General features: G+C 41.6%; 2 protein-coding genes and 1 non-coding gene across 8 annotated transcripts in view; 1 reads left to right on the top strand and 2 right to left on the bottom strand.

Annotated features, from left to right (window-relative positions):
• Window positions 1-1892: 1892 nt before the first annotated feature.
• On the bottom strand, window positions 1893-1964 carry trnac-gca (transfer RNA cysteine (anticodon GCA)). The gene has a single exon. It is a non-coding gene; the product is annotated as a tRNA-Cys (tRNA).
• Window positions 1965-11656: 9692 nt separating this feature from the next.
• LOC135555771 (transmembrane protein 98-like) lies at window positions 11657-17896 on the top strand. 4 transcript variants are annotated; one of them, XM_064988493.1, is made up of 9 exons: window positions 11733-11823; window positions 12190-12237; window positions 13910-14147; window positions 14539-14610; window positions 14855-14986; window positions 15195-15228; window positions 15319-15434; window positions 15532-15591; window positions 15765-17896. In XM_064988493.1, exons 3-9 carry the CDS (start codon window positions 14017-14019, stop codon window positions 15964-15966), a joined length of 747 nt encoding a protein of 248 aa, XP_064844565.1. In that variant the 5' UTR covers window positions 11733-11823; window positions 12190-12237; window positions 13910-14016; the 3' UTR covers window positions 15967-17896. The 4 variants fall into 4 exon arrangements, with proteins under 4 accessions (XP_064844568.1, XP_064844569.1, XP_064844565.1 ...); XM_064988496.1 differs by lacking the exon at window positions 12190-12237 and having other exon boundaries at window positions 11657-11823; XM_064988494.1 differs by lacking the exon at window positions 14539-14610.
• LOC135555770 (supervillin-like) overlaps window positions 17690-24202 on the bottom strand; it is a 42982-nt gene continuing 36469 nt past the window's right edge. For all 3 annotated transcript variants that reach the window (XM_064988491.1, XM_064988492.1, XM_064988490.1), the window contains 5 exons: window positions 22588-22743; window positions 21961-22104; window positions 19183-19295; window positions 18792-18947; window positions 17690-18373 (listed from right to left, as the gene is read on the bottom strand). In XM_064988491.1, coding sequence (XP_064844563.1) covers window positions 18278-18373; window positions 18792-18947; window positions 19183-19295; window positions 21961-22104; window positions 22588-22743 — 665 coding nt within the window. In that variant the 3' untranslated portion in view covers window positions 17690-18277. The remainder of the gene's footprint in view (window positions 18374-18791; window positions 18948-19182; window positions 19296-21960; window positions 22105-22587; window positions 22744-24202) is intronic.

Here is a 24202-nt window from a genome sequence, read left to right as displayed (position 1 = left end):
CAGTTTATTATCTCCAGTGCACATGCCGGCAACTTTAAGAGTGGCAGTACGTGGCCGATGTGGGTGTCTATCCAGCCTATTGGCTACGTAGTTGCGCCATGCACATGAAATCAATAGGTATCGTGTTCATTTAACAGACATGGCTACTCTGATCACAGTCAACACACATATTTTACAGTAGGCTACATAATGAAATATAACAGATTAAAATACAAATAATATTTTTACCACACAGCTTGCGTCAAGGCAACATGTGGAACTGCTTTCATATAAATATATATATATATATATAAATATATATATATATATATATATATATATATATATATATATATATATATATATATATATTCTGAAACAGAGCCCAAGGCAAGTCTATGCTTTTATGTTCCACGGTTTATGTCTTTCCTACCCTCACTCTGTTTTCTTAGGGACTAGGTGTAGGGTCTTACATTGAAAGTATCTTCATAATACTAATAGAAAATAATAGCAATCTATATTTTCAAGAGCATGTGTGTCTCGTGTTCATATTTCACAACCTCCGCAGGCTTTTGGAGTTGCCTATATGCGATCAAGCAAAAATAATAGGCCTACTTGATTTAGGCTACATTATAGCAGTAGCGACCCGTCATTCAGTTTTGCATGTTAAATGATTGTCCCACTAAAAAAGCATTCCAGGTGGTTGAGAGAATGCCAAGAGTGTGCAAAGCTGTCATCAAGGCAAAGCGTACTACTTTGAAGAATCTAAAGTATATTTTCCTTTGTTTAACACATTTTTGGTTACTACTTGATTCCATATGTGTTATTTCATAGTTATGCCTTCACTATTATTCTACAATGTAGAACATAGTAAAAATAAAGAAAAACCCTTGAATGAGTAAGTGTGTCCAAACTTTTTACTGGTACTGTATATTATTGAGTTAATAAAGCTGCATACAAACATGGTCTCTTTTTTGTTTTCTCATTGCACCCATACAGCTCGCGCATGTCAACGAGTGCCTGGATAGCCAAGCGCTCAAATAGAACTTGGTTCTATTTGTGACACTTGACTCGCTGCAAGTCTCGCATCTTAGTTTTTAGGAGCATTTACCCACGTGGGTGATTGAAAGATGAACTGAGGTCCAGTTGGTAGTGTTAATGCACCTTATAGTTGGTTGTCAACCGACATATAAAGTCCAAACAAGAAGAAGCCTGAAGGAGGAGAGATTACTAGAAACTAACTCGGCTTACCCTTTTATCTGTGGATTAATTGTCGGAGTAGAGGACCTTGTGCATTTCAGGTAAAATAACAACCAAATGTTTATATCCCAGGAAGAAATAGCTAGAAACAGCTAGCTAGCTATAATTGCCATACATGTTTAATGCTTTTCAACCTGTCCCCAAATGAATGTAGTTGGTTCAGAGTTTGTTTTGATATTTCAACCTGCATGACCTGATCTTGTCTGGTGTGGGTGGACAAAATCAACATGCACGCGATGGCACCTGCGGTCTTGTCAGCAAATAAGCCGCAAGCCGTAGGCAGAACTTTACCGCAATTATGACTAAGTCGGTTGGCGGAAATAAAAGTAGAGGCTTTGTCTCCGGCAATACCATTCACATATAAAAAAAGTTGCCGGGATGCTGGGCAGAAAACTTTGTTTTAAAACTCCTTGCTCCTGCAGATGGACAGGAAGAGGATGGAGCGATCCCTGACAGATGAGGACCCAGATAGAGGGGGAGAGCAATCATTTGTCAATCATCTCCGTTCTCACCGGTGCTGTTTGCTGACTGACTGATATCGCGGGGTTATCTGATCTAATAAGTGACTACAGACAGGGAAAACATCATCAAATTGCATGAGTGAAGCAATTGTATTGTGACGTTTGACTACTAAAGAAATCCAAGAGAAAATGAGGGGGCACCCGGATTTGAACCAGGGACCTATTGATCTGCAGTCAATTGCTCTACCACTGAGCTATACCCCCTGTTGCAATAAAATGCAAACAGAGGTGTTATCATTGTATTGTTGGTTTTAGGCCAGGGCCATGTGACTACTGCCAGGGCCATGTGATCAGACTGGGAAACCACCTCCTTTCTCTCATTGAGTATCAGTTATTGTGTGTGCATGTCAACAGCACCAGAGGACAGAGAGCCACTCAACTTCACACTGTAGCATGGGCCATGCACTGCTCTGCTGAGCAAACAATAGCAAACAAAGGAAGCTGCGTGGTGGTCACATACAAACTGGCACTCTGATACAGTCACACAAAACACACCTTTCCATTAGTCATTCTGAATAGGAACTGCTGAACCCTAACAATAACAGACACACACACTGAGACCCTGCATTGTGACCCCTTCATGCTGCTTCTGAAAAGTCAATAAGCATCAGGGCACTGTTTGTGTGTCAAGACTATCAGGTTGTCCTGGCTGAGTGGTTAAGCCAATGGACTAGACATCCATTGAGGTTCCTGTGCAGGTTTCAATACGGCTGACAACAAAACTTATGATACTGTCTCATGGATGTTTATAGTTCCTCAAGACTCTTCCCGGGTTGTCTCCAATGTTGTTGTTTTTTCATCTAAGAGATATATTGTCAATTGTTGTTATATTGTGGAGTGCCACATCAATAAACTTTTCTAAACTCTAAACGCTATGTTTTTTTTATATATATATAAAGTCTCAACTGAGCAGTATCCAATGTCTTTGTACTTATTTTGTAAATACTCTCTGCCAAGAAGCTGATTCTCAACAGTCCTGTATTTACAGAGTAGAGAGACAAAGAACGACAAAGAAAAGCTCTCTGACTAAAAGCATGCTGAATTGGTCTAATTTTCAAGGACGCTACAGTGTCCTCTACTCATTCTCATCGGCTCTGTCTCAGTGTCGGGGAAAGCTTGCCCTGCAATTCTCACTCAGCCGCTTATGGAACGTAGAGCCATGTAAGCCAGGAGGAGCTGTGGGAATTGCAAAAGCCAGAGGGCACAGCTAGGAAAGTTCACAGTAAATTCTCTCTTTTCCTCTTTTAATTCTAGCAGCATGGAGAAAGCACAGTTCTGAGAGCCAAAGTCCAGTGACTTTGAGGGTCGTGTTTCACAGAAAATGGGTTTTCTATAGATTTGACAGGCCAGAGAGACACATAATGATGCAAACACAACTTGAGGGAGATCAACAGACCAAACCATCATCAAAAGGAAAAATGATGCGCTGTCGCTCTTTTTCCTCTGTCTCTCAAACACATATTTGAATTATGATGCGTCTCCATAAAGCAAGATCCAGAACCTCATTAACTGTGACCCCAGCTCTTGACCCCTGGGAGTAGCAGAGTAACAACGAGAGGAGAGTAGGTCTTATTCTTCACATCAGCTCGGTAATCATCATCATCATATGGATTTCCTTCCTTTCATCATTCCTGCTCTTCACAAGTCCTTTCACCCACAGTCCCACATAGTCATAGTACCTTACATCAAGACAAGACTCCCTCTCCGCTCCATTGCCATGTCAACGGAACAACAGATTCCAATGGGCAGCATTCTCATGGACCATTAGGTGCATGTTATGGGCAGGGGGCTCAGATGGCGTTGTCATGGTTTCTCAGTTTTCTCAGACAAGAAAGTACCAATAGAAAAGGCAGGGAAGACAAAACCACTCTAGTACGGGAACCCTCTCAAGGGACAGGTATGGATAGACATATTTTATCATTGTAAAAATACCTAATTTGATGGCAATATGCAGAACACACACACACACACAAGATCAGCATATTTCACAGATACCAATAACACTGATCCACCATGGTGAGGCAATGATATTGATCAGTATTGATCCCAATATTGTATTGATGGATAAATCCTTCAACAGTCTCTCGTTTAACTGCTTGGATTATTAAAACCCATAACAGATCATCTCTGAAGTTAAGGGATGACACCATAGAACTTTCAAAATGTACAGATGAGATACGCTCTTCTGCACATACACATTTAGCAACACTTCAATCACAACCCTAGATAAGGAGGATCTACAGTACAATAACTCAGCATCCTCATCAATCACATAACAGGGGTTGGAACCTAAATTATTTCCCAGTCGTTTTGTTCTGAACATCATTTTTTTTATATATATATATTTTTCGTTCCACTGTTCCGACCAGCAAAATAAAGTTCTGAATCGGATCAAACCCCAAAAAAGTACTGGTTCATATCATTAGTTACTGTTACTTTTTTAACCTGTGAAATCAACCGTTTTTTACATTTAGCTCATTCATTTAGTCCACCAATCAGTGCGGCTAGAGCAGGCAAGTTAGTTGTTTACATGCGTCATGGACAGACAAGTGTAGCCTATGGCGCAAGATGCGACTGAAATTCTGCGGGTGGGGAGAGAGGAGAGAGGAGAGAGGGTTGAGGAGGAGGCTTGAAGTGCTGGGCATCTTATGACATGCATTATATGAATTAGTTCCACAGAATTATACCGAGAAGGAGCGGCTTCTATGAAGGAACTTTGAATGTCGTTTGAGCTAGCTAGCTAACATGCCTGTGTGTGCAATGTGGCACCAGAATTAAAAATCCATCTTACCTTTTTGTAGTTAATAAATCCAATGTGATTTAAATGCCTATAGTATCCTTAACTATCATTAAAAAAGTGAATCCATTCTTATATACAGTTGAAGTCTCAAGTTCACATACACCTTAGCCAAATACATTTAAACTCAGTTTTTCACAATTCCTGACATTTAATCCGAGTAAAAATTCCCTGTTTTAGGTCAGTTAGGATCACCGCTTTATTTTAAGAATGTGAAATAATAGTAGAGAATGATTTATTTCAGATTTCATTTCTTTCATCACATTCCCAGTGGGTCAGATGTTTACATACACCCAATTAGTATTTGGCAGAATTACCTTTAAATTGTTTAACTTGGTCAAATGTTTCGGGTAGCCTTCCACAAGCTTCCCACAATAGGTTTTTTGGCCCATTCCTCCTGACAGAGCTGGTGTAACTGAGTCAGGTTTGTAGGCCTCCTCGCTTGCACGCGCTTTTTCAGTTCTGCCCACAAATTGTCTATAGAATTGAGGTCAGGGCATTGTGATGGCCACTCCAATACCTTGACTTTGTTGTCCTTAAGCCATTTTGCCACAACTTTGGAAGTATGCTTGGGTCATTGTCCATTTGGAAGACCCATTTGTGACCAAGCTTTAACTTCCTGACCGATGTCTTGAGATGTTGCTGCAATATATCCACATAATTTTCCTCCCTCATGATGCCATCTATTTTGTGAAGTGCACCAGTCCCTCCTGCAGTAAAGTACCCCCACAACGTGATGCTGCCACCGCGCTTGACGGTTGGGATGTTCTTTGGCTTGCAAGCCTCCCCCTTTTTCCTCCAAACATAATGATAGTTGCTGGCCAAAATGATGTCATTATGGCCAAACAGTTCTATTTTTGCTTCATCAGACCAGAGGACATTTCTCCAAAAAGTACAATCTTTGTCCCCATGTGCAGTTGCAAACTGAAGTCTGGCTTTTTTATGGCAGTATTGGAGCAGTGGCTTCTTCCATGCTGTGCGGCCTTTCAGGTTATGTCGATATAGGACTTGGTTTACTGTGGATATTGATACCTGTTTCCTAGAGCATCTTCACAAGGTCCTTTGCTGTTGTTCTGGGATTGATTTGAACTTTTCACTCCAAAGTACGTTCATCTCTAGGAGACAGAATGCGCCACCTTCCTGAGCGGCATGATGAATATGTGGTCCCATGGTGTTTATACTTACGCACTATTGTTTGTACAGATGAACATGGTACCTTCAGGCGTTTGGAAATTGCTCCCAAGGATGAACCAGACTTGTGAAGATGTACAATTTTTTTCTGAGGTCTTGGCTGATTTCTTTTGATTTTCCCATGATTATTAATCAATATCGAAATGTCAAGCAAAGAGGCACTGAGTTTGAAGGTAGACCTTGAAATACATCCACAGGTACAACTCCAATAGACTCAAATTATGTCAATTAGCCTATCAGAAGCTTCTAAAGCCATTACATCATTTTCTGGCATTTCTCAAGCTGTTTAAAGGCACAGTCAACTTAGTGTATGTAAACTTCTGACCCACTGGAATTGTGATACAGTGAATTATAAGTGAAATAATCTGTCTGTATACAATTGATGGAAAAATTGCTTGTGTCATGCACAAAGTAGATGTCATAACCGACTTGCCAAAACTATAGTTTGTTAACAAGAAATTTGTTGGTTGAAAAACAAGTTTTAATGACTCCAACTTAAGTGCATGTAAACCTCCGACTTCAACTGTAGCTAATTAAAAAATCTCTCTCCCTATCTTCTGAATCAAGCTTGTAACATTAGTACAGTAGCCTATGCTTTGGAGGGGGAGGGGCAAGTAGCCTAAACACAGCAAAGGTTAAGATACCCAGCTTGCAGACAGACACTGCAATATGTTTCTGAGGGACAGATTGCTTTGTTTTGTTGTAGGACTAGAAAAACAATACCTGGAATATTATTAACCAGTTCCCATGCTTTTAAAATAACGGTTCTGTTTTCGAACAGTATGGATCACTTTCGTTCCAGGTTCCGTTTCTGTTTCTTGAAGAATTGTGTTAATTTCCGGTTTTCGGTTCTGTTCCCTGAACCGGTTCCAACCGCTGTTCAATAAACCAACAGATGGGATGATATCATTAGTCTCACAGCTCCCCACCACACCATCATACCAGTTGACTGACCAGAAGGTGTATCTCTACGATAATGGTCACTAACAAACCAAGACATGCACGTTGACACTACTGTGATAAATTGTCAGTGATGAATGCTGCCCACCATTTGTGATTATCTTTGAAAACAGCAATTGATTAATTATTAGAGTGCTTTTGTGGTACCACAGCTACCCCCCTCTTCAACCCCCCCACCCATACACAGGTTTTGTGTCCCAATGCAGGCAGACGCCGAGGACTACAGATGCCGGGAAAAGTACAATGAAGATATTCTCAGCAGCAAATAGAACCCAACTGATATATTAGTTCACCAATATTATCTGCACCGATAACCATTACTCAATAAATAGGATGGAAAAAGGGAATCTCATGTTTATCTGAACACTTGAGGTCATTCTCATGATGTAACATTATTGTCACAATGTACGAAAACAACATTTGAAGCATAATTATTGGACCATTTATCTTTTGGAAGACAATTTATGAAAATTCAGTGTGGAAAAATGACACTTTAATTTCCCTGCAGTACAACAGTATACTAGCAGATATATCGGTATCGGTAAGTTTTGCCCCCCAAAATAATCGGTATCGGACCCAAAAAAGCTTATCTGTCAGGCTTTAGCAGCAATGGCTGCTTTTCTAAGAACTAAAGGAAGACTAACTCAAAATAACTGTAACTAATCAATATCAAAATGTCTAAATAGTGTGAGATGGAGGCAAACCACACTGAGGCGATCTAACAAACAGCGCCCAGCATCCATTTCACACTGAGCCCAGTCCTGTGCCCTGATGTGGGTCTGATTTGTGTGATGCAGAGAGAGATGAGAGATCACAGGGCTTAAGGACCCTGGTCAAAAATAGTGCACCAGAGCCTCCCGAGTGGCACAGTTGTCTGAGACATTGTAGTGCTTGAGGCATCACTACAGACCCAGGTTCAATCCCAGGCTGTGTCACAGCTAGCTGCGACCGGGAGACCCATGAGAAGGCGCACAATTGGGCCAGTGTTGTTAGGGGAGGAGTTGCTGGCCTGGATTTCCATATCCAATTGAACTCTCGTAAGCTCAAAGCTAGTAAACTGACTTAGGTCGCCAGCTGGACGGTGTTTCCTCTGAAACATTGGTTCTTCTGGGTTAAGCGAGCAGTGTGTCAAGATGCCGTGTGGCTTGGCAGGGTTGTGTTTCGAAGGACGCATGGCTCTCGATCTTTGCCTCTCCCGAGTCCATAGGGGAGTTGCAGCAATGGGACAAGACTGTAACTACCAATTGGGGAGAAAGTAAAAAAAAAAGTTTAAATAGTACAGTACAACCAGTCACCAGTAAAAAGCAATGCCCTGTCCTGAGAGAGAGAAGGAGAGAGAGAGAGCGAGCCTTACAGGTTGGCATATCAAAAGCCCAGACAACAAGACCTGGCCATTTCTACTGCATCCTCTAGTCTCCAACAGGGTTAGCTACCACAGAGAGATAAGTTGCACTACTCTCAACTTCCTCTATGGTCTATGGTCACACTCTCCTTCAGCCTGACATTAGCTATATCTGCAGCTCTCAGTCATACTGGGCAGCAAGGCCAGCCAAGCAGGTTTAATAGACAGCAAATAGCTCAATTAAACAACAGTCAGAGCCAGGCTCTCTCTTAATTCAATTCAAGAGGCTTTATTAGAGTGGGAAACATTGCTAAAGCAAGTGAAATAGATAAAACATGAACAGTAATCATTATACTCAGAAAAGTTCCAAAAGAATAAAGACATTTCAAATGACATATTATGTTCATATACAGTGTTGTAACGATCTCTCTCTCTCAATTTCCTTTCAATTCTCTCTCCCTTTCTCTCTCACTCTGCCACTCCCTCTCCCTCCTTCTCGCTCTCTTTTTCCTTCTCTCCACCTCTGACTGTTAGCAGGAGATTGGATCTGCTGTTATGTTCACACAGCAGCAGCTGACTGACTACTCCTGCTATAATCACGACTATTGCTACACAGCTCTCTGGCTGAGGATTCTATTAACACTACGCACTCTGAGGTGAGAGGTGGCCCATCTCAAAGCCTGCTCAGAGTAGTAATGAACATGGGGTGATAAAGGGGAAACTTACTTTCCGGTTAGCGGAACTGTACAGGGAGGGTACACCTGTATGTAGTCTCTCATGACTCTCATTTTGAAATTGAGTAAATGGCCAACAGCACATGAGTTCTGGGTGCCGAGAGGAACCTGTATGTTACTGTTTGAGTGTACAGTGTAGATGCCCTTAATGTGAGGTAATGGGCTGTGGCCTGAGATGGATGTGTGTATTGCGGAGTGAACCATTTATATTCCCTACTACCATCAGGTGACAACTACACCCGACCATCATTCTGCGGGGCGATTCCACAGCAGAGGAAAATATTCTGGGTATCTGAGATTGTTTTGGTAATTCTCACATAGGAACTTCATTTTTATCACAAACCATGTTTAGAAAATCATGATGAAAGTGGCCATTTTAGGCCCCTTTCAGACCTACAGTAAACATGCCTCCTGGAAGACCCTATAATCTGTGAACCGTACAGAACACAGACAAAACATCTCTGTGTCATTATACTCCTTATAGTGTGCAGTAAAATATGGAGTATGTCGATATTCTGAAATAAAAATGTTCACATGAATTTATTCAACATGAAAAATATTAATATAAATATTTTTAAAAACAATGCTTTTTTATTTTGACAAAGAGGATAGTATAAGGAGTATAATAACACCAAGATTTTGTCTGTATCATGTACGGTTCACAGAGCATAGGGTCTTACTGGAGGCATGCATACTGTAGGTCTAAAAGGCACCTAAAATGGCCACTTTCATCATCATTTTCAAAACAAATTGTGATACAAATGTAAAAAGCATTTCAAACATAATTTCCCCCAATCAAGTTTTTTTGTGAGAATTGCCAGAACAATCTGATATCCAAAATATATTCCGCTCCTGCTGGCATGGAATCCCCCTGCTTCTGTTACACACAACTATGTTACATTCCCGCTGAAAACACAAGGTGCTTCTCTTGAACTAGTGTACCAGAACATGTTTTCATTGATTCTTTTTCCCTTTGTGCCAGGGTTATTCAAACTCAAACTACATATGATATGCTGGAATTGTAGGGTTTGCTTGCCTGCACACTCCTGCCTAGCTGCCACTCCACCATAACACATTATTCTGATAGGAACAGAGGAGTAAACACTCTAACCAGCCATAGTCTCTGCAAAGAGCACCTTACTTTATTGCAGGAAACAGACATAAGGGTAGCTAGCCTATTATTATCTCCATCACTGCTATCTTTTGCACAGGATACTGTCATTACACACTCGAGCTAGGAGTAGCACAGCAGCATTAGCCGAGAGACGACAAACAAAAGCAACCCATAGAGATCGATCACAAAGAGCTATGTGTCTCTAATCCTCAGTGCCTATTCTGTGAGATCAAGGGGCCAGACCCTTTCAGTGGGGTCGTAGCAGGGTTATAATATATAAATATATGCAAGATGGTTTTACACAATGCAAGTAACAGTCATGCGTGCATACTGTACATTTCACGTAAGGGTGGTCCCGGGAATCGAACCTACTATCCTGGCATTGCAAGAACCATGCTCTACCACAGGGTTCCCCAACTGGCAGCCTGCAGGCCAGTGTTTTACTTGCCCCCCCTCCCAAGTTTTCTGAAAAACAAAAAAGAATAAATGTTTTTTTGTTGTTTTGTTTTTTGTTGTTGGACATAAAAGACTGTAAAAACAGGAGCAAATCAGATCCAAGTGGTTTTAATTGAGGAAATCTGTTTCAAAGTATTCCCACACATTATAGAGAGATATATGTGATCATATACAAATGTAAGCAAGGTTTGAAATTCTATTTTAGCCAAATATTATATCTGTTTGGGCTTCTTGCGGTCAAAACAAATTATTTGTAATTATGTTCCGGCCACCTGACCATCCCCTCAAGTAAAAATCGGTTGATGATCCCTGCTCTACCAACTGAGCTACAGAGGGCTATCTGACTGTTCATTACACTATCTTTCTTGTCTCAATAGACTTTAGGTGTAGCCGCAGGAAGTAATTTGGGCCTGGGAGTGCTGTACATTTTTCCTCCAACGGGGTGGGGACTAATCTTTTTGCCATCGCTGGTGTTGCAGACGATACATCGTCCACTAATAGAGGACTATTAAAGGCCCAGTTAACTACTAAATAAAACTATTAATATATTATTTTTTTTATTAAGATTTTTCAGGAGGTGCTGCAGCACCCTCAGCACCCCTACTTGATACCTGACATGCTCCCCTCCATTTAGATAATGATTGTTCTTGTTTTGTTCAAAGCCTACCTATCAGTCCTCCAAAAGATGTAGGCTTCCGAGATCTGATGGACGGGCACGCCATCTAGCGGGTTTTTGAAGATCTGCTAAATGTTGCATTTTTTATTAATGGCCTATATTAATGGAAAACAAAAAAATGCATGCATTCTAGAGTTATCAAATATTTGACCAAAACACATGAATGTTATGATAATAATACTATACCTATCTGATGCTAATATGCTGTATATATTGGTCAATAACGTCAAAAAGGTAGGCTAACAATAAACTATAACCCTAATCATTTATCACCTCTGAAGGGCCCGTGGGTTCGATGAGAGTCTGGTTACAACGAAGTTAATTTCTATAGTTTAATCAGACTCCAAGTGGTTAGCCTGGCTGATGTCACATAATAAAGTATCCGATAAAAACCACATATCTCTGATTATAAACTTTTTTTTATTATTATTACAAAATGTATTTTTTACAGGTTAAATCTTGTGCATGTCTATAAACCCTGTATAAATAAACTAGGCCTATTTCTTAGCCGGTTACAAACAAAGTATTTCAGCCAGCGGACCATACATTCTTGTGCGCGCGTAACCGTAATCATTTGCTCATGCACTGCACTGCTAATTTGAGTTCACTCTTTCAAAGTTCGGCGAACTTCCATCACTACTCACTCAACGGCTGCCTGCTCAGTGCTCAGCCGTTCACGTATGGCCTGTGCGCGTTCCCGTTTTGGAGAGATCGGTGCCATCTCCGCTCGCCTTGAGGAAAAGGTGCTTTGTTTCTCAAAGCTATAATTCAAGAAAACGGACAAAATGTATAGGTAAGTCTATTATTCTCCAACACATTTATGATAGGTGTGTTTAGTTTACTTTCCGTATTCAGAATAGGATGATGCAAGTGTGAATTATATTAGGTTGGGGGGAATTAATTGAATTAATTGTATTACTCTATGAAATCTGAACTATTCCTTGAGGAACAATAATGATTTGGGGGGTTATTTGGGGTTCACTGACCTAACAATTCTGCAAATATTGCAAATGCAGTTCTGATATGTAGGAAGTTAACCACAACACAACTGGGAAACTGTAACTCTGACTAGTGAATAGAAATATATATTCATCATTATTTATGTATTATTTCAAAGATTGGAGATGATGAGATGAGGCGCTGTTGCTTCTTTTTGCAGAACATTGTTCCATGAATGATCTGTAGTTGGAAATTCAACTCGATTCAGGTAAATCTTTGTTTTTAAAGAGCTTGGTCTCACATTGCAGATATTCCTCAAATGACTGGATGCACCCCTTTCTCACTATTCCATCATCAACATTGTTGCTGTAGTGAATTTGGGGGTGTGGGAACTGCAATCTGAAACAGAATGTGGCCCTTCGTGAGGGAGCACAGAGATGTTTACATTAAGCCTACAAAATGTCTCCAGGCTCTAGTCTACTGTGTCTCACTACATAAGAATCAAAAGATGGTGACCACAGAATATTCTTTGGTCAGATGGTTGAAGGATGTATTAAATTGAAGTACTACAAATGTTACGCATGACACACTATAGGCTGGTAGGGCTGGTCGGGTTAATGAATAGTGGTCCAATGGATCTGGCCAAAATGACAGAATAAAACAGTCATCTGTCTATCAAATCATCTTTTTGCAGTGGAAACGTATGGAGAAACCAGTCAAAACTCCACCCTGAGTGAGGGCCTCTGAAACCAGAGGCCCTTGAACAGAAAAGGAGTCCAAAACGATTGATTGAAAGAGAGCGGCGAAAGAACTGTATGATACGGCCAGTGTGCTGCAAATTAATCTGCTTAAAGAATTACAACATTCCAAAGCAGAATCTCATATAATCATCTGGATCAAAATGCTGGTTGGGAATGTTGTAAGTCGGTAATTCCGTTGCCCATAGTGACTGCACAAAAAGCTGTGTTTCAATGGTGTCTCTCCACCGTATGAGTGCAAACTCACTACAAAGCTATTATGCTGTACCAGAAGTAAATTTGTCTTTCTGCTCATGGCCTCTTATGGTAGTAGTGAGACTCACACGCACACATTGGGCTCCCAGGTCGGGTAAGGCTAGGTTAATGAGTGACTACACCAGGCAGAGGACAGAGGACTGTATTTTGTGTAGTCTTTGTTTGACACATCCTGTGTGAAAACTACTCACTGTGGTAAGACCATCAGAAGTACATTCCAGATTCGCACAACTAGGACCCGAGAACCCCAAAAGGGTAAGAGGGTAGACAACGGATCTTGTTTCTTTTGAAAGGATATGGTTTGTTTTTGCTGTGGGTCAAATCTGGATCCTGAACAGCGAGTCATAAAGTACGTCCGATACCAAAAACACAACACTCACAGTACACCGTACACAGCTCACATGACTCTGATTAAAAGCTTTCGAGAAACTCTGGTTTTGGATCTGAAATAGATTATAAAGTATTCACGTCATTTTTATCGTGGGTTTCTTGTAGGATGTGGATGCACCGGGAAAAAAAAAATCTCTTCCTAGAATGTCTGATTATATTATTTTAGGTTGATATTCAGATGTTATGATCAACTAACTGTGTTGTATTAATGGATAGTATGTACTCTGCTACAGTAAACGAAGCAAACACAAAGGGCTTGTCCGCTGATAGCTTTCAATGAGTTCAGATAAATATCTGAGTCTTGTTTGTTTTGGAGGTGTTTCATATTTAGTAGCCACGTCACAGGGAATGTTCTCTGTGGTTTGTGAAGTAGGCTATATCTAACTACGTAGTTGCACATGGTCGAAATGGAAGTTGAAGTATGTCGTTTTTCGATGGCTTCTCAGCTAAAGTGTCTTTAAGATGTAACCATACGTCTAGAAATCAACTGTCTGTAACTACTAAACTACCAACCACTAATGACCAACTCCTCCACAGATGAGCGACCAGCCATAATCACCAAGCCCAGACAACCAGAACCCTGGTCAGAACACCTTTCTCTCCCCCTGTTGCCGACTGCCGACGCCCTGGGACCCGTCGTCGCCATGGAGACGGTGGTGATCGTGGCCATTGGGGTGCTGGCCACCATCTTCCTGGCCTCCTTCATTGCCCTGGTGGTGGTGTGTCGACACCGCTACTGCCACCCCCACCACCTGCTGCACCACTTCAACTCCAAGTCAGTGCCTAGTATACCTACTAGCTACATACAATACATCTGGGAGGGAGAGGGAGGGAACAGTGGCATTTTGGGTCATCAGGGTTAGGGCCTTACTCCTAGCCGTGCCTAGTATGCCTAGCTAGCTTCATCTGGGAGGGGTAGGGAGGGGACAGTGGCATATTGGGTCGTCAGGGTTAGGGCCTTACTTCTAGCTGTGCCTAGTATGCCTAGCAAGCTTCATCTGGGAGGGTGGCATTTTGGGTGGTTATGGGTAGTGCCCTGAGTTTGTCCAGACAAGGAAAACTCTTGGCCCTAGTGATGGAGTTTGTGGCCTAGGCCCTACAATGCATTAGGTGGTGGTAAGGGGTCCTGGATATAGCTGATTCAACTGTATCCCACTCTTACCCAGGCCCAATGGACTGACCTGCTGGTTTGAAGCTATAAGTCTATGGATTGAACAGAGCGACTTCACAGCACTAAGGTCAAAACGATACACGGGATTAATACTAAGTCAACATACAGGGGCAAAGTTCTAGAGCCAGTAATATTTCTCTGTCTCACTCACTCTCTCGCGTTCCCTCTCTTTCATACACACACACACACACGCTTCTATTCAGAATACATACCCTCCCTCTCACACACCTACTCAGTACACATTCCCTCCCTTTCCCTCTCACACACTCGCTCTCTCTTCCCTTCATCAGAACTTCTCTCCTTCCCCACAGACCCAGTGTTGACCTGATCGGTGCCATGGAGACCCAGAGTGAGCCGTCTGAGCTGGAGCTGGACGACGTGGTCATCACCAACCCTCACATCGAGGCCATCCTGGAGAACGAGGACTGGATCGAGGACGCCTCGTACGTCTGCCATGTGACACTGACACGTGCCAGGAGTAGATCAGGCCAGCTGTTGTAGCTATTCGTATATATAGCCTTCCGTGGTTACAAGAGTAATAACTTTAACATGAGCATAACATCATCAAGTTCAAATAAGTGATAGATCTCTGACATGATCATACAAAACAAATGAACCCTTATTTACAGCTTTTCTCTCTTTCTCTAACAGTGGATTGGTTTCACATTGTATCTCCATCTTAAAGGTAATGTCTATGTGCTGTACACCCTGCACGAATACATCGTTTTCATTACGATCTAACTCAATGATATTTACACACTCTCTCCATTGGCAGATCTGCCACACCCTGACTGAAAAGCTGGTTGCCATGACAATGGGCTCAGGCGCTAAGGTGAAAGCCCCAGCCAGCCTCAGTGACATCATCACTGTGGCTAAACGCATCAGTCCGAGGTAACTGCCAGGTTATACAGTGCTATCACATAACCCTTAAATTATCGGACCGTGCTTCGTCCTTCATCACCTCCCATCATCCCGTGTGTGTCTGTAGGGTGGATGACGTTGTGCGGTCAATGTACCCTCCCCTGGACCCCATACTTCTTGATGCCAGGTACCTAATGAAGTTTGCATTTGTTGGATGACATCATTTATAATGGTTTGAGGGGACAAAGATAGCTGGGCAAATAGACAATATAGACCATAGTTCTGCTGATGGAACTCATATGATTAAGAGGTCTCTGATGGAGAAATTCTAAATGTCCTTTGTCTATTTTGTCCCCTCAGGGCCACCGCCCTCCTCCTGTCAGTCAGTCACCTGGTGCTGGTGACGCGCAACGCCTGTCACATGTCTGGCAGCATGGACTGGATCGACCAATCACTGCACGCCGCTGAGGATCACATGGTGGTGCTGCGGGAGGCGGCGCTAGCGTCTGAACCGGAACGGAGTCTACCTGGAATAGACGTGCAGAGAGAGCAGGCTATCTAGAACACACAGACATGTACATACACACATGGACCCACCCATTCACATAGGCAAGCAGGCACATACACTCCTTCTCATATATATCAAATAGACACATTAATGCACATCTCGGGCACATTCTCACGCATACACAATGCTTGATAAATACACAATTTTAAAAACTCAACACATTCCCAAAACACACATTCCCAATGATCTTTCTCACTGTTGTTCTGTGGTGATTTACATACAGATGGGTTGCTAGATAATAGAAAAGAGCTGGTTTTAGAAAAGGATGGGTTGCCAGATCCTTGTGCTATTTTGCTCTTGATCCTTTCACTTTTACCATGTTTCTGGTTTTGTATATAGTTATGTATAACCATAATGTATGTTATGATTAGGATTTATATAGATTTTATGTTACACTCTCAGACTCAGATTGTATTGTAAGTGGAGAGCTCACTGAGACAGGCTTGTGTGTAGTTGTTGCCATGGATGACTGCCCCCTTGACATTCCTTCCTGGGCGTCTTCCATCTCCCAGCGGTGAGCTATAATCCACCCCGTTAGGAGTGCACAGTCACATGGAAGCTTACATTTAGTCAGACTAATCCATGTGGGGGGAAACCCTGGACACCCAATAGGACCAACGGCCTGGGAAATACATGCACACCTACTCAGAGCAATACACTCTTACTCAGAGCAATACACTCTTACTCAGAGCAATACACTCTTACTCAGAGCAATACACTCTTAGTCAGAGCAATACACTCTTAGTCAGAGCAATACACTCTTAGTCAGAGCAATACACTCTTAGTCAGAGCAATACACTCTTACTTAGAGCAATACACTCTTACTCAGAGCAATACACTCTTAGTCAGAGCAATACACACCTACTCAGAGCAATACACTCTTACTCAGAGCAATACACTCTTAGTCAGAGCAATACACTCTTAGTCAGAGCAATACACTCTTAGTCAGAGCAATACACTCTTACTCAGAGCAATACACTCTTACTCAGAGCAATACACTCTTACTCAGAGCAATACACTCTTACTCGGAGCAATACACTCTTACTCGGAGCAATACACTCTTAGTCAGAGCAATACACTCTTAGTCAGAGCAATACACTCTTACTCAGAGCAATACACTCTTACTCAGAGCAGTGCACTCTTACTCAGAGCAGTACACTCTTACTCAGAGCAGTACACTCTTACTCAGAGCAATACACTGCTTACTCAGATCAATACACTGCTACTCAGATCAATACACTGCTACTCAGATCAATACACTGCTACTCAAATCAATACACTGCTACTCATATCAATACACTACTACTCAGAGCAATACACTCTTACTTAGACAAATACACTCTTACTTAGAGCAATACACTGCTACTCAGAGAAATACACTGGTACTCAGAGAAATACACTGCTACTCAGAGCAATACACTGCTACTTAGAGCAATACACTGCTACTTAGAGCAATACACTGCTACTTAGAGCAATACACTGCTACTTAGAGCAATACACTGCTACTTAGAGCAATACACTGCTACTTAGAGCAATACACTCTTACTTAGAGAAATACACTGCTACTCAGAGCAATACACTGCTACTTAGAACCCGGAGTCAAATAATTCAAGCTCTGAAATTCAGTCTAAGAGAAGACTGCCAGTATAACTGCAGCCTACATCAGATAAGCAGAGCTCTGTGATGGAATGATATTGATTGAGATGAAACATGAAAAAAGTGGCCACTCCTTTATTTTCCTGGTTTCCGTGGTTTTATTACAATTGATTGCTTTTGTATGTATGTAAGCTCTCCTGTGTTTTCTCCTCCCCACCCACCGTTCGTTGGTGATGTTTCCTTATCTCCTGCCTTTTTCACCTTTCTCTTTTTTTCCCCCTACATTGATTTGTACAGGTAAATTAAAGTTTCATAGGAAAATGTGTAATGCTGTTTCTTCTTCTTTTTAGTTAACATTTCTGAGGGAATCCACAGTCCGTAAGAAAACCACACACTCATGTAAACTCTAGGAATAAGAAAACGGATCCAGTTGATTGATTGGGGATAAGGATGGTTGTCCTGCTGTTTGACGGTATAGGCAGTCTTGTCTCTCTGCAAGCGAGAGTGATTGGCTGAGAACGAATAAGGCCCTAAAGCACCATACTTAAAGAAGACACACAGATACAACTTAAATACAGCTACCAAGAAAACACTGTACACGATTTGTCATCACCTGACCGGAAAATATTCTCTTAAAAATAGAAAATACAAAAACATTTTCTCCTCGGGATATGTTGACATAAATAAAATGGGATCTTTTTGTGTTTGTTTAGGTTTTCAAATAGAGTCCTTTGCTTTTTTTCAGGCTGACTTGTTTCCAGTTTGGGAGGGAGTCATATTCAACTCTCTTCATCTTCAAAATAGTCTGAAACATATAAACAAACAGACATTACTTAAGATACTGTAGGATTACTGGAGAAAAGCAAGCACCCACTGGTCGTAGGGATGAACGTTTTGTGAAATATTTACATAGAAACCTACATACGTCACATTGTTTTTATCATCTTGAGACTACCAACATAAGATGTTTCAATTGGCCACATCATTAAGACGTTAGTGGTGCGCCCTAGTGGCTGTCAGGTGTAGCTGCACTCTGTTTTATATAACGTCATAATACTGTACAAAACATTCAGCAGACGAATGTATCCAAAGTGTGCATACATCGTCCGTGCATACACTTTCATATGAGTGGCCACAGTGGGAATCAAACCCATTATCGTGACGTTGCAAGGGTCATGCTCTACCAACTGAGCCACACAGGACAAGCGTGTTTGTGTGTCAACCTGGAAGTCGTGGTCGGAGAGGTATATCTCCAGGCGCTGGGGGTCCACTCCCTCGGGCAGAGGGGTCTGCAGCAGCTCCTCTAGGGGGTACTGGGTCTTACTGAGCTGGGCCAGGGCGTCCTGCACCAAGGTCAGCTTGACCCGCCCGGCCTCCCCCTGGACAACAGCATTCACAAGTCAGCATATCTAAATCTAAAACATACCTGACTTTGAAAAGACAAAGACTGTGGTGTTGCTATGACACAACAGTCTTTACCCAACCAGATAATACTGAACTATGCTTACTGCTGTTGAAGTTATCACCGATGATGCTACTGATGCGTACAGATGCTATTATTGATAATGAAAATTATTATGAGGAGGAGGACGAATTAGTCCTCTTTTCCTGTACCTGTGTGGTGGGTGTGGGTCTCTTCTCCCAGCGAGGGAAAACGTTGGTGAAGGTAAGGGGTTCTACTCCGTCCTGGATGAGGTAGGCCTGAAGGGGGCGCCTCGGGTTCCTCTCTGAAACACCGCCAACACACCCCAAACTGTCAGAGAACCACAGAGCAACTCAACCCCTAACTTCAGCATATCCCCGACACACTCCAACCATCTAAACTCAGATTAAAATCTGGACCTCAAAGTCAGTTCCACTGCTTTTTTAACTTGTTCTTCCCCTCTAATCAAGGACTGATTTGGACCTAGGACACCAGGTGGGTGTAATTACCAGCAGTACTCTGGACCTCATATGGTACCCCAGATCTAAACAATCAAGTTTTTTTTACATGATGTATCTAGCATTGAATGGAATAGATGTAATTAATCCCTGATGTTGAACTAGCCTTTTCTTACTTCCACAACGCATTCCAGGATGTATGCAATAGGCATGCCCTTTAAAAAAAAAATCAAGATTAAGGGCAGAGAGAACCCTTGGTTTACTAAAGAACTTGTAAAAATCATAAGGGAACTAAATGCTATGTGGGCTAAAGAAAAAAGGGACTGGTTTGGCAGATGATTGGATAGCTTTTAAACGTCTTCGAAATATGGGTGTGGCTATGATCCGTAAATTGAAAGCAGACCACTACCTGAAATCTACTTCACATAATTTAAATGATCCATCCAAATTCTGAAAAGTAGTGAAAGGTTTGGAGTGCAAAAAAAGATACACAGCTTCCCAAACAATTGTTGGTAGAGACACAGATTGTAACTGAGAGAACCTCCATTCTGAAAGCCTTGAATTGGCATTTTTTTAGATGCAGGCAGTTTATTTGAAAAGGTCAACGGTATAATTGAGCCCTATGAGTTTACCTGACACCTCTGTGCACTACTTCACCAGGTTCTCCTTTTCATCCTTCTCTGTTTCAGAAGTGTGTAAAACCCTGAAAGAAATTGATGGAAAAAATCCCCTGGCCCTGATGAACTAGACCCCCACTTCCTGCACCTATCTGCAGACATCATTGCTCAATGCTTAACATGTATTTTTAAGCTCACGCTCAACGTTAAGGAAATCTCCAAGTTATGGAAATCTGCTTTTGTAATGCCTCTCCTGAAAGGTGGAGATCCTTCGCGACTTGACAACTATCGACCCATATCAAAATTGTCTGTACTGTCTAAGGTACTGGACTCCTTAGTTAGTAGGCAGCTAAAGGCCCACTTCCAAGAAAACAACATTTTAAATGGAATGCAATCTGGTTTTAGGTCTGGCCACAGCACTGTTTCAGCAACATTGAAGTTTTTAAATGACATCCACTGTGCTCTTGATAAGAAGTTACATTGTGTGTCTGTCTTTATTGATTTGTCGAAGGCTTTTGACACCGTGGACCATGCTGTGTTAGTGCAAAGGTTAAAATGTTGTGGAATTACTGGTCATGCTCTAGACTGGTTTATAAATTACCTATCAAATCGTACACAATGTGCAATGACAGATGGTTGTAAATCTATAGAGGTGTGCCCAGGTGTTCTGCAAGGTACTATTTTGGGCCCACTGTTGTTCATTTTGTATATCAACAACATTGGGGATCTTATTAAAACAGCGGATGTTCATTTTTATGCAGATGACACTGATCTTCAAGTGGTAGTAGTTTATCTTTGGCTTTTGAAAATGCCCAAAGAGCATTTAACATCATACAACAGAATCTGTCTGATTTAAAGCTGGTTCTAAATCAGGTAAACAAAATGCATGCTATTTTCAAATGTCAGGCATGTTACTAATCATGTCATTGCTGCATTGGCAGAACATACTATAGAGCAAGTTAAAGTGTACAACTATTTGTGTGTGTGTGGGTTGATGATAAGCTGAGCTTCACTGTGCATGTAATGAACTTGATAAGGAAGCTCAAGCTGAGAATAGGTTTTTAATACCGGTATAAGACTTGTTTTTCTTTTGAGGCCAGGAAGGAGCTGGTACAATGTACATTACTGACGGTTTTAGATTTTAGTGATGTTGTATATGTATATATATATATATATATATATATATATATATATATATATATATATATATATATATATATATATATATGCAGGCCTCAAACACTACCCTGAGAGCACTAGTGTATCATGCAGCCCTCAGGTTCATTACAAATCAAAAACGTCTAACACATCATTGTGATCTCTACAGTGCTGTTGGCTGGTCGTCATTAACCTTGCGTAGGCTTAAACACTGGTATTCACTGATTTATAAGGCCATATTGGGTAAAATGCCATTTTCTCTCTGTTCTTTTTTTAGTCAGCTCTGTAAATAAATATCAATTACAGTCCCATTCTCATTTGCTTCTAACAGTACCAAAAATTAGAACAGGTCATGGTAGAAATAGTTTTAGTTACTTAGCTCCGTGGTCCTGGAACTCTCTCCTGAACATTTAAAAATGTGATGATCTTGTTTCGTTGGTGGAGTTAAAACACTTGATTGATGTATATATCATAGAAGAGTGTAATTGTCTTTAGGACAGCTGTTATTATTCAAGTAAAATGTTTTTGTTGTACTGTATGTGTGTTTATAGTTTTGTTTAATGTTGTGTTAGTGAATGTAAGTTGTTTTGTCTGAAACGTTGTTCCCCCTGCTGCTGTTGGACCAGGTCTCTCTTGGAAAAGAGATGTTATCTTAATGAGAAAAACCTGGATAAATAAAGGTCAAATAAAAAATCTATATTCTATTTGCTGCCTTGCTTTGTCTACATGCTCTCACCTTTGCAGTACTGGAGCACTGTCTGCATGGCACACCTCCTCTCATTAGCCCAGCGGATACAGGCTGAGCCAGTGGTCTGACTGTCCTCAGGCTCACCTGCCTGCCACAGATACAGCTCCATACAGTTATCCAGCAGGAACAGGGCTGGAGAGGGAGGAGAGAGGGATGAGAGAGAGAGATGAGAGAGAGAGAGAGAGATGAGAGAGAGAGAGAGAGAGAGAGAGAGAGAGAGAGAGAGAGTGAGTGAGTGAGTGAGTGAGTGAGTGAGTGAGTGAGTGAGTGAGTGAGTGAGTGAGTGGTGAGTGGAGGTGAGTGAGTGAGTGAGTGAGTGGTGGTGAGTGAGTGAGTGAGTGAGAGAGAGAGAGAGAGAGACAGAGAGAGAGTGAGTGAGAGGGAGAGAGAGAGAGAAACAGCGAGCGAGAGAGAGAGAGAGAGAGAGACAGGGAGATAGAGAGAGAGGGAGAGAGAGAGAGATAGAGGGAGAGAGAAACAGTGAGAAAGGGAAAGAAAAGGAGGGATATTAGGTGAGTGTTTTGTACCTCGAGTCCTCGTGATAACAATGGAAGTTGTGTTTATGAGTGCGTGCATGCATGCATGTGTGTGTTTGGGCTTTGAGCAGACACTCACCTGGCTGTGGCACAAAGTACAGGCTCTCCTGGACAAAGGGCATCGCCATGACAACCCCTGGCAACCGTGCAGGGCTCTGCAGCTCCTCCCCCTGGAAGGTTCCGGAACGGCCGCTCAGATGGAAGAGGCGTGGCGTGAAGTTATACTTCCCTGGATCTGAGCGATAACAACACACAGCATCTCATCACATCAACCTCTCAACCTTCCAGCACTCAGTCAGGTTCAGCTGGTGTAAACCTTCTTACATTAGTCATATGTGTGTTCATTTAAAAAGAAGACATTTGGGCTGGGATATCTGTTCAGGTTATTCTGAGCTTTCAGGTATTCTGTTAAATACAGTGCCGTGAAAAAGTACTTGCCCCCTTTGTAATTTTCTCTACTTTTGCATATTTTTAGTATTGAATGTTGTCAGATCTTCAATCAAAACCTAATATTATATAAAAGGAACCTGAGTTTACAAATAACAAAAAAAATGTATACTTATTGTATACATTTAATTAACAATGTCATGCAACATCCAATTCCCCTGTGTGAAAAAGTAATTTCCCCCTTAATGTCCCCCTTAATGTCCCCCTTACACACTATCATCCAGAAGGCGAGGTCAGTACAGGTGCATCAAAGCTGGGACCGAGAGACTGAAAAACAGCTTCTATCTCAAGGCCATCAGACTGTTTAACAGCAACCACTAACATTGAGTGGCTGCTACCAACACACTGACTCAACTCCAGCCACTTCAATAATGGGAATTGATGGGAAAGGATGTAAAATATATCACTAGCCACTTTAAACAATGCTAACTAACATAATGTTTACATACCCTACATTATTCATCGCATATGTATACGTATATACTGTACTCTATCATCTACTGCATCCTTATGTAATACATGTATCACTAGCCACTTTAACTATGCCACTTTGTTTACATACTCATCTCATATGTATATACTGTACTCGATACCATCTACTGTATCTTGCCTATGCTGCTCTGCACCATCACTCATTCATATCTTTATGTACATATTCTTTATCCCCTTACACTGTGTATAAGAAATTAGTTTTGGAATTGTTAGTTAGATTACTTGTTGGTTATTACTGCATTGTCAGAACTGGAAGCACAAGCATTTCGCTACACTCGCATTAACATCTGCTAACCATGTGTATGTGACAAATAAGATTTGATTTGATTTGACACTCAATAACTGGTTGTGCCACATTGACTGCAACCAAATGCTTCCTGTAGTTGTTGATCAGTCTCTCACATCGCTGTGGAGGAATTTTGGCCCACTCTTCCATGCAGAACTTCTTTAACTCAGCAACATTTGTGGGTTTTCAAGCATGGACTGCTCGTTTCAAGTCCTGCCACAACATATACAATTGGGATTAGGTCTGGACTTTGACCAGGCCATATCAAAACTTCAAATGTGTTGCTTTTTAGCCATTTTCGTGTAGACTCGATTGTGTGTTTTGGATCATTGTCTTGCTGCATGACCCAGCTGTGCTTCAGCTTCAGCTCACAGATAGATGGCCTGACCTCCTGTAGAAGTCTCTGATACATGTCTACATAGAGCCATGACTACATGGAACTCTATTCCACATCAGGTAACTGATGCAA

This window comes from Oncorhynchus masou, chromosome 15 (genome assembly GCF_036934945.1).
Source record: "Oncorhynchus masou masou isolate Uvic2021 chromosome 15, UVic_Omas_1.1, whole genome shotgun sequence".
Lineage (NCBI taxonomy): Eukaryota > Metazoa > Chordata > Actinopteri > Salmoniformes > Salmonidae > Oncorhynchus > Oncorhynchus masou.
Note: the sequence above shows the minus strand (reverse complement) of the source record. Positions and strands in the feature narration are given on the sequence as shown.